At 38.1% G+C, this 11316-nt stretch overlaps 1 protein-coding gene across 1 annotated transcript; it reads right to left on the bottom strand.

The window, feature by feature from the left end:
* Window positions 1-149: 149 nt before the first annotated feature.
* Window positions 150-11289, bottom strand: LOC117295106 (rab3 GTPase-activating protein non-catalytic subunit-like). Its single transcript, XM_033777677.1, has 10 exons — window positions 11062-11289; window positions 10052-10095; window positions 9225-9351; window positions 7191-7272; window positions 6361-6484; window positions 5754-5955; window positions 4713-4811; window positions 3431-3579; window positions 2224-2303; window positions 150-469 (listed from the first exon to the last, which is right to left on the bottom strand). The coding sequence occupies exons 1-10, from the start codon at window positions 11165-11167 to the stop codon at window positions 364-366; spliced, it is 1119 nt and encodes a 372-aa protein (XP_033633568.1). The 5' UTR covers window positions 11168-11289; the 3' UTR covers window positions 150-363.
* Window positions 11290-11316: the final 27 nt, after the last annotated feature.

Genomic DNA, 11316 nt, shown 5'->3' with positions numbered 1-11316 from the left:
GCATTGCATGGTGAGGTATCAATATATATTTGGTTTTCAGGAACACCATGTGTGTATCTACTTGCCAGGTAAAGTTTGTCCTTTAGAGAACTAACGCAGAGTAGATTTTTCAGATCGTTTGGGAGACTTCTCAGATCTGAAAAGAGCTGTCCTGCTTTGTTTGTCTACTACCTGGTTGGAAGGTAGGACTACTTTTTTAGCTTATATACGGAGCTCCAGGAGTGTCATCCCACATAGGATCCCTATTAACTGTCTCAACGTTTCGACTAGCTTGCTCTAGTCACCATCAGGTGATAAAATGATTTCCATTGAGTTTTTTATCAATTTCATTCCATCAAGGACAAAGAATCATCAAAAATGCACTTACCTGATTGGAAGAGATGTGGCTGGTTCCACCTTTGGCTTGTGCCTGTTGCCACCTATTTGATCCTCGGTACCCTGCCTGCTACCGCCGATGCCAAACCAACCACTGAGCAGAAAAAGCAAATTGTCATTACGTCAGCTTTCATTTGCAACAACTTTGCAACGATAACAAATGTCAGTAACCCTGGCCCAAGAATAAGCATTACATCAATCGTTGTGGAAGTGTCGTGGCCGAGCGATTAAGAGCATTGAATTCAAACTCTGGTGTTTCTGATCAGCAGAGTGTGGGTTCGAATCCCCAGCCATTGCTTCGTCCTTCGGATAGGGTGTAAAGCCGTTGGTCCTGTGTGTGGTATAAAGCATGTAAAAGAACCCAATGCACTTATCGAAAAGAGAAGGGGTTCGCCCCGGTGTTCCTGGCTGTGGCTGCTGTATGCGCCGTACACCTTGTAAACATTATAAGATGCTACATATTTGGGTCTCAGAATTCATCACTTCAATAAACTATCTTTCTGAAAGTTTGTATATACTCAGCGCCTTAAGTACCTTGTTAGGTAGATACGTGCGCTGTATAAGACTTCGGGATTATTATTTCACTCTTGAAGGGGCACAGTAATTTTCCTTTTGTAAGAGGCACTTCTAAGAGGCAATGTTAATCTGAAAGTCAGATTTAAATCCTGGTCTTGATGATTTTTTCTTTGTTCCATTCAACTTTATTGAAATTCACCCAGTCAGTTTCCTTGATAAATGATCTTTAAACAGACACTGGACACTATTGGTAATTGTCAAAGACCAGTCTTCTCACTTGCTGTATCTCAACATATGGATGAAATAACAAACCTGTGAAAATTTGAGCTCAATCGGTCATCGAAGTTGCGAGATAATAACGAAAGAAAAAACACCATTATCACACGACGTTGTGTGCTTTCAGATGCTTGATTTCGAGACCTAAATTCTAAATCTGAGGTCTTGAAATCAAATTCGTGGAAAATTACTTCTTTCTCGAAAATTACGTCTCTTCAGAGGGAGCCGTTTCTCACAATGTTTTATGCTATCAACCTCTCCCCATTACTTTTTACCAAATAAGGTTTATGCTAATAATTATTTTGAGTAATTACCAATAGTGTCCACTGCCTTTAATATTGGGTCTTTATGGTTCTGACTGTCACACCAAAACAAAGATATTAAAAGATAGGGAGTTTGCTTGCCATCATAGGGCTAGATAGTTCAGTTAGCAGAATGCTGGCATGAAATCCGGTCTCAAACTGTTCAATCTGGTCATTATTTCTTTGTTCACCCAAAATTCAAATTCAAAAGTCTGTTACTATTTAGCTTGGGCGATATACATTTATTTTATTCACGATATATCGCCGACAATATATCGCGATATTCGATATAATCGCGATTAATTAAATTTGACATCATCAGTCTTCAAACTCCCAGTGAAAGTTGTAGAAGAGACAGTCACAGCATAAGAGAGGTGTTCTAATGACCTATTCTTCTGGTTTTACTCCAAACCTATGGGATGCAAGATGTCTCAGCTAGGAAATACATCGCGATATTGCGATACTTAATCGATATCGCGATATTGCGATACTTAATCGATATCGCGATATATCGATATTTCGATTAAAACCAAATCGATCCGATATTGAAATCGTTTCCAAATTAGTATCGCGATATTTGATAATATTCTGGTATCGCCCAAGCTTAGTTATACAGTAACAATTTAATGCATTTCAATTAATCAATCAATCATTACTTTTATCAGGTGCCAATACAATGGTAGTTGCTCATAGTACTGTTCTTATATTTATGGACACCCTCAAACAGATTTTGACAACTCTACACACAACCAACCTTGCAGCAGATAAGAACGCAGACTTCAGTTTACTTGCCATTGCCATGGCAACGTCAGACAATAATGGCTGGCTGATTCCCTTTAAATAGAAAGAAACACACACGAAAGAATAAACACAAATAAATACATTTGAAAACAGAATCTTTCTAAATCAACAACGAACACCACCCATTGTATTATTATTTCATGTATTGGTTGGTAACAAAAACACAAGGAAAATTAATATTTTTGATGTTGGGTATTGATTCTAGTAATGGTCAGATCCTATAATTATCAGGATTTGGGGGCCAAAGGAAAAGGAACACTGTTGTAATGAAAAAATCTATTGTTGTCCATTTAATTAGTTCATACAAAATATACATTTCATAGAGCTGCATAACGCTTACCATAAGGCCAACAAAAAAAATATGTTGGATTGCCCTTTCACCCGATTTTTTGCTTGGGTCGGTCGATCGATTTTTTATTTATTTGTTTTTTTATAGATGTCAAAGAATGCCCAAAACTGCATGAACACTTCATGAAAGATCTAGTTGTCAAAACAAGCAAGGTATTAATCATCTTATACATCTCGCTTCAAGCGCTCTGTTTGCGTCTTTATTTTAGCAAATTTCTTCAAAAACAATTTCCAAGAGTCATTTCATTATGTTTTTCGTCCGTTCAATAAACGAGCGATACCATATATGGACATTACTGGCAACAGCCCCCTCTGTTGTTCAATGGATTGTTACACTGGTTCCTTGTGAAATCGTGATGTCGGATAAACGTGCGTGTGGTTTGATATGTGACACAGGCTCGCCCTATCCGTGCATGTGAGGGAAATCGATCTACATGTACGTTGCACTTTTGCAATTGATAATTATTGTCAACAGCAAGTAGTCGGCCGAAAACAAATATTTGTGTCAAATCTACCGTTTTGTAGGCATAAAATATTCATGAAATCAAAATTCGGAAGTAAAAAATAGGGGAAAAAACTCGCTCAGGATAGGGCAATCCAACAATTTTTTTTTAGGCCTAATGAGATTACCAGCCAAAATTTCTTGTCACATATCTTGTGACTGGTACCCTGCCTATTTCTACTTGGCTTTAAATTGTTCAGCAATCGTTTCTGTTTGAGCAGCTCTATGAAATTAGGCCCCTCGTCTACGGAGCGAGTAAATTTTCCTGTAATATCATTAGTGCTATGAATGATCCAGGATCTTGTCTCACCTCCAATGCATAGAAGAAGCCTACAAAAGGGCCGACACCCGTGGTTACATAGCGAGAGGAAGCAGGAGGCGTGGCCTTGACACTCGCTGTGTATCCATGAATGATGGAGTCTGCGTTGAGCTGGTCAAAGGCACATGGCGTTACCACACCTTGAAATGGGTGTAGAGAGAGAGACGAAGCAACACTAGTCAGACCCAGTTTGAAGGATAGGTAATCAAAGGTAGGCTATAAATTACACGCATTTACTACATCACCCTAGCTTGAATAAATAATGATAATTATAATAGTTGGCCTTTACAATGTGCCAAGTCTGTCTTAAAGACACTCTTGGCGCAGGAGAGATGCAGAAGCAAGTTGGTCTACAATGATTATATAGATGACATTCTAAGCACAAAAATAAATTTTCAAATGAGTTTTGAAGCTGGTATAAGTAATGACATGTCAGAGTATTTGGGGAGAGTTTGTTCCATGGACCAGTGATGGTCCAGAGTGTGACAAGGATCGAGTAAGATTGATATTAATAATAATATAAAAACATTTTTTTTGTTGACATTCTGGATGTTTCCAAAAACAAAACCAAATTTCCACGTCATAATATCTAAGGTGAAATCTTTTACAGCAACAAAAAATTGAAGGATTGGTGGTATTGTGATAATTATACAGAAAAAAAATGCTCTCTAACGAACTAAAGGTAGGGTCATAGATTTAAAGGCAGTGGACACCATTAGTAACTGTCAAAGACTAGTCTTCACAGTCAGTGTATCTCAACATATGCATAAAATACATGTAACAAACCTGTGAACATTTGAGCTCAATCGGTCGTTGAAGTTGCGAGATAATAATGAAAGAAAAAACACCCTATTCACCCGAAGTTGTGTGCTTTCTGATGCTTGATTTCGAGACCTCAAACTCGTGGAAAATTACTTCTTTCTCCAAAACTATGTCACTTCAGAGGGAGCTGTTTCTCACAATGTTTTATACCATCAACCTCTGTGTCCACTGTCTTTAACAGTAAGACGAGCAGATTTCGAAACAGCCCCTTGCCCCTACCCCACCAATCTCCTAAGTTGTATTGCTCTCCTTTTCTGGTTTTTAATAAGATATTCTTGGTGCATTTCTGAGTTGAACTTTGTTTTGCAATATCATCGTGTTTTCATAATGTGTTTTCTATTGTAATGTTTTTAACAATTGTGAATTATGTCGCAATTCAGCAGTATGCTGCAATTAATTTTGTTTTAGTTTTAAATAAACCCTCCCTTCATGCAAACTTTAGTGAACTTACCACAGCTAATGTGATCCGTCGTGGCATCCTGTCTGACTAGTCCCCACTTCTTATAAGCCAGAGGAGGTGGTTGAATCTGGTCACTGCCACTGGCTGCAGCTACAAATCAAGGGGGAACAAAATATTAGCATGACTGTATGCACTCTTGTTGGTCAACAGAGGCCTAACTTTAAAAAGCTTTTAAAGGTATTATACAGAACTGGTAGAGATGACAAAATAGTCACAGACAGTGTTTCTTGTTTTGTGTGATCAGATACATGAAATGAGAAACCTGTGAAAATTTGGGCTTAAAGCCATTGGACCCTTTCGGTACAGAGAAAACAAAAAAAGGTAATGGTGAAAGACTTCTCTTGAAATATTAGTCCATGAAATGCTTTACTTTTTGAGAAAACGATAAAACAATATCAATTCTCGTTAACGAGAATTTCGGATTTATTTTAAACACATGTCATGACACGGTGAAATGCGCGGAAACAAGAGTGGGTTTTCCCGTTATTTTCTCCCGACTCCGATGACCGATTGAGCCTAAATTTTCACAGGTTTGTTGTTTTATATATAAGTTGTGATACACGAAGTGTGGGACTTGGACAATACTGTTTACCGAAAGTGTATAATGGCTTTAATCCGTTGTGCGAGTCAGAAGAAAACTGTGAAAAACAATGCAAACACATTGTCCTTAACTTTGGTTGTAACAACCAAAATAACAACCAAAATCAGCTGTTAAGGATTTTTAAAAGGTTTTCAGATAGTTTTCTCTTTCCATTTCAGAGGGCAAGATCTAAAAGAAAAAAAACGGGTCTGGTATAAACTTATTAAACACTAAGCATTCAGACTAAAACTAAACAGTGTTGTTTTTTATCCTTAACGATTCCGTATTTTACCTTCAAGCAGAAAATGTTTATAACAGTTCCATATTAGCGGCTACGGCTTTGACTTGATTGTGAACCAGCATTGAAGCATAGGATGCCCATAGCAACACCCTTAGCAAAACCCTTAGCCATAGCCATAGCCAACAATCCGTACACAGCTTAAGTCCCTTACCTCTTGCCAGTTGATTTCTGCATGCCCTGAGGGATTGGAACAGGCTGAAACCATCGATGGTTACCAGTGCACTGGGATACAGTATTGTCAGCTCTTCCTGTTGCTCGGCTATCCCAGGGTACCGGGGAATCTCATAGGTACGACACTTGAGCTTTAGAATGGGGTCCTCGTGGAGGAGCTGAGACAGCAGTAGTGCACCAGTCTAAAGATGGAAAGGTATAGTACATGGTGGGTTCAAAATGGGAGAGTTGTCAATATTGTTACTCTTAATTAAGGGGGTAGACAGCCTTTGAAAAAAACAGCAGGGTCATAGCCATGCGATAATGGACCGAGTGTAAAGGTTTCAAGCAGCTGTGTAGGACTGAGAAACTAGTCTTTTATTCACATCAATTACTAGTATATATTTTTTTGTAAAAATAAAGAAAAAACTGTAATTGAACTTGTCTCCTTGTTAAAATGATATAACCAACTGGACCCAATTTCATAAAGCTGTGCAGAAAATGCTACTTAGCAAAATTCTTTGCTAAGCAAAATATAAATGGAGCACCAGTCCCAACAAGTGAGGTGGCAAGGGCTTATTCTGACTACCATAAGAATTCCAACTCACCTCAGTATACATACGGACATATCCAGACGTGAAGCCAACAACGACACAAGTCCAGTTTGGTGCCCCGTGTGAACTGCGCTTTTGAGATGCCAGAGGTATGCACAAAACGCTGGTCACGCACTCTCTGTAATCATCCAACGTGTCACGAAATAAGAGAAATTGTACAATACAAAGTATTCCTATAAAGAAGGAAAACTAGACACAAAACTGGTCACGCACTCTCTGTCACTTCAAACATGTCATGACAAAAGAGAAATAGTACAACACAAAGTATTCCTGTACATGAGAAAAACTAGACATAAAGTGAATAGCAAGGTTTCCTTAGTAATGGTGAAAGATTTCATTTATATACCCCAAAAGTGTTCATGTTAATTGTAGACAATTCACACAAATAATTTGTATGTTTAAGATTAGTGCAGAGTATATTACATTTGCTTTTTAACCTTAAGCTTGAACATTTCAAGAAAGTTTAGGTATGAGTACATCTCTGTCTCCATCTGGTATTTCCTTGGATTCAACAGTTTTTCACATGGAAATATTTCTCTGGCGGATTGGTGCAGGTATTAACCCTAGTTTTAACATTCTCAACAAATTATTATCGCTCTCGAGAAAACATGCCTTTTGATTACCATAACCACTCATCAAACCTTGTATAGACCCCTAAAACAACACAGAACGCACATCTGAACAATGTGCAACTACCATTTCAACCTTTTGGGAGTCAATTCATTTGAGCACATTTTGGATCCAAGTTTACTCCCAAAATGGCAGACAAGATGGGCGTCTTCAAGTGATAGTTAATGATGTAGAGATTGGGACTCTGAACTCACCCTTCGTCCTGATTGAGAGCTCCTTTATAGACAGTGTGGTATCGATAATCTATCCCATCGTCATCCCTGGGGTCCCATTTCTCTGCAGGAGAAAATCAACCAAAATGAACAACTTTTTTTCATTAATGCATTCATTTGTGCCCTCGCATAGTATTTCCTTCTGCAGCATTCTCCCTTAACAGTGGTTCGCCGGCAAAATTCTATTTAAAACACCCGAAGACCAGTCAAAATCCTCTCAACTAGTTCTGTATTGAAAATCACCCCTATGCAATATAAAATATGGACTAGTGAAACAAATTCTGGCCTAGAGTGAAACATCATGCAAACTAGTCCCTTCCTCTTTTTCCTGACAAAGTTATGGGCAAACCAAATTTTATCAGCAAAAACAAAACAAAAACAATAGTAGTAATATAATAGATGTTAAATTTGCATCGGGGAAAAAGACTATGAATTTTGGGTTGTTAACCCATATACACCGATGTGTGTTAGCACTGTATACTCAGTACTTCACGAGTCCTGTCAAAAATATATCACAGGCATGTTACTCGAATCCCACTCGAGTAACATGCCTATGATATTTTTTAACAGAACTCGGGAAGTACTGAGTATACAGTTAAGCTTGGGCGATATCGATTTATTTTATTCACGATATATCGCCGACAATATATCGCGATATTCGATATAATCGCGATTAATTAAATTTTACATCATCAGTCTTCAAACTCCCAGTGAAATTTGTAGAAGAGACAGTCATAGCATAAGAGAGGTGTTCTAATGACCTATTCTTCTGGTTTTACTCCAAACCTATGGGGTGCAAGATGTCTCAGATAGGAAATACATTGCGATATTGCGATACTTAATCGATATCGCGATATATCGATCTTTCGATTAAAACCAAATCAATCCGATATCGAAATCGTTTCCAAATTAATATCGCAATATTCGATAATATCGTGGTATCGCCCAAGCTTATATACAGTGCTAACACACATCGGTGTATATGGGTAAAAAAACAAAATTAATAGTAGTAATAGTAATAATTTGTTCTTATATAGGCCTAGTGCATTTTTGCAATAACGTATCAATGTCAATAAGATTCCTGTAATCTTTCTGGACCCCAAGCTGCCATGACACTCAGAAGGCTATTACAAACACAATATCAACCTGTACCCTCACAGGTATCCATTTATACCCCTAGTATCGTTTAGTATGTCCTATGATAAAGGCCTATAGATGATAAGCATTCCTATTCAATATGAAGTATGGACGGTGAAAAAAATTGCTGACTAGGGTGAACCATCATACAAACTAGTCCCTTCCGCTTTTTACTGACAAAGTTATGGGCAAACCAAATTTTATCAGCAACAAAAAGTACAATAATAGTAAAAGTAATAACTTGTTCTCCATTTTACAATAGGGTATCAATGTCAATAAGATTCCAATAATCTTTGTGGACTCCCTAGAGAGAATACAGTCCCAAGCTGCCGTGGCGCTCAGAAAACTATTTTCAAACCTGTACCCTCGCAGATATGCATTTATAACCCTAGTACCATTTAGTATCCAAATCATTCTCAAAATGTAATTATGTCACAGGTTTTCAAGGACTACTTTAGGTTGCGTCCGTTTTCTTTCGTTTTGTTTTTGGTTTTACTTCACTTTGAACACCCAGCAGGGTGGATACGAGAGCATTATAAGTCTTTATAATTTTTATTATTAGTAGTATCCCATGATCAGGGGTGAGAGTCATTATTAACGAAAAAGTCTGAAACTTGGACACAAATTCAAAGGTATGTTGAAATGATGGCATTTCTGCTGTTTGGTATTCCCCTGGGGTTAAAGATTCCACGGAGCTTTTGGAAACAGTATCCAAGGCACTAGAAAAGTAGACCAATGAGCAGGATTTCTTTATTTGTGGGAAAAATATTGTCTGATTTTCTTCACCAGGCCGACATAAAAGGTCTGAATTCAACCAAAAGTCTGAACAATCTCATCCCTATATTGATAAGGCCCTAATGAAAATGAAAAGGCACTTACGTTGCAGGAATACCACCCTCTCCTCGTACGCCATAACCATCAGGTCATTTGTTGGAGACAAAGACATTTGACATTCTTGCAACCAATTCTCCTGCTCATCTTTCTTTTCTTCTTTACTCTCCTCCTCCTGGAGACAAAACAATGATAAGTTTACAATTTTGCTGGAGGGAAATAATTTATTATTAATGTTTCATTGTAACATGTAAAATATATCCAGTGAAATGCATTTTGGTTTTGCGTGTCTAAAAATGTATTTTAACTTAAATACACACACGACATACACACTTTTTATTTCACTTTTTGATTGTAGAGTCAATTAATCACTGCCCTCCAGATGAAAACCAATATAAGCAAAACCCTACAAGGCAGTACTTAAGCAGCATCTAGCAACATAGTCCTGCATTCTCATGAAAAAGATCACAGCATACCGATCAAAACGTTTAGTGGCTAATCACCGGTTCTTTTCAGAACCAACACAAGTGCTTTGAAGTTTCTCAAAAGAGATTTTCACACTTCAATCCTGGCGCAAACTTAAAAAGATCACAGCATACCGACCAAAACGTTTAGTGGCTAATCACCGGTTTTTTTTCAGAACCAACACAAGTGCTTTGAAGTTTCTCAAAAGAGATATTCACACTTCAATCCTGGCGCAAACTTAAGCCTCCGCTGAGCACGTAAACTTGATAGCCGAATTAAATTGCCCACGCAAATTTCACTCCAACAAGCTTGAAGTTTACATGGCCCATCTTGAAGATTGCGCGCACCAGCTTCAAGCTTGCGGGGGTGGCTAGTATTGATCCGGCTTCCTTGGATCTATTTATACTTACTTCTTCATCTTGGTTCCATCCCCAGTCAGCATCATCCCAACCATCTGAACAAAAATAAATATTGTTATATATAGTTGAAACATTTTACAAAAAAAAGCTTTGAATGTCATTGCAGTTTTTGGTATGTGTGTATTTCATAATATATAAAATAATACCACTATCAATCTGTGTAGCATACTTTGTTGACATTTCTGAAATTTCAGGCCTGGAACTAAACAGAGGCCAAGGAGGGGGTCCTACTACTTGCTGTCAACTCGCCGTCAACTCACTTGCGCCGTCAACTCGCCGTCAACTCCTCCAGTATACATTTAAAATCCACAAAAGAAGCATAGAAATGTAAAGTATCAGCTCAAAGAGCATTTCTTGAAGCCGAAAAACTGTCGGCCGCCATCTTGCTTTTTCACAATGATTAGTCTTAGCCCAAGATGTCAATGATTGGTACTTTTTTTTTATCAACACAAAGTCGTTTTTGTGAATGAATTTTTACCAAAAACCATGAGAAATATGTAGTATAGCCCAGACTTAACACTTCCGTGCCCCCTTTTTATAGATTTTTCATGTAAATTTAATGAGTTGACGGCACGAAAATGAGTTGACGGCGAGTTGACGGCAAGTCGGCAAGTTTACGGCAAGTAGTAGGACCGCAAGGAGGCCATGACCTTCACTGCCCCGGTATTCCTTCAACATGTTCCCAGACTTTAACGATTTCCAATGGAAGTGCCCTTTGCACAATGAAATGGGCCTGAACTCAAAGTTCAACCCAAATCAGTTCATTTTGTTTTGTTGAGTTGAGCCAATTGTCAAGATTCAATTTGTCTTGTCATGTCTGGCAAACTTGACGTATCCAGCCTCCAGCATGTTTCTGTCACATGTTATGGTAGCTGAGGCATTGTAGTATGGACTGGAGGAGTCCAAACTGGACTACATTACTACTCAAAAATACACAAAAACTATGGTCATTTTCAACAACACAACGTGAACGTCACTTTTTGAAAAATAAGTAAACTTACCAAGTCCAATATCTTCTTTTTTAGCTTCTTTGTTATTGGGAAAGAGAAATTTCCGCACCGCAAAACTATCCTCAAAACACCCAATATTGGTCAACACACACGACATGATGCAGCGAAAAATTGCCTGTTCTTTCCTTTCTTACACGGCCTTGTATTTGCAAAGTCTGCTGACAGCTGCTATGGGGGCGGCCATTTTCTTTTTCTGTTTCTGCTGCTGCGAAAATTGTTAACAAATGAAGCAAGCGATAGAGGGCG

The sequence above is a fragment of the Asterias rubens genome, chromosome 1 (genome assembly GCF_902459465.1).
Source record: "Asterias rubens chromosome 1, eAstRub1.3, whole genome shotgun sequence".
Classification (NCBI taxonomy): domain Eukaryota; kingdom Metazoa; phylum Echinodermata; class Asteroidea; order Forcipulatida; family Asteriidae; genus Asterias; species Asterias rubens.
The sequence above is the reverse complement of the archived record's forward strand: the minus strand, read 5'-3'. Positions and strand labels throughout refer to the sequence as shown.

Coding starts and splice junctions, on each gene's coding strand:
- LOC117295106 (XM_033777677.1), bottom strand. CDS start 11,167: ATGTCGTGTGTGTTGACCAATATTGGGTGTTTTGAGGATAGTTTTGCG. Junction 9,352..10,051: donor GATGGAACCAAGATGAAGAA/GTAAGTATAAAT, acceptor TTTTGTCTCCAG/GAGGAGGAGAGTAAAGAAGA. Junction 5,956..6,360: donor ATGTCCGTATGTATACTGAG/GTGAGTTGGAAT, acceptor TTCCATCTTTAG/ACTGGTGCACTACTGCTGTC.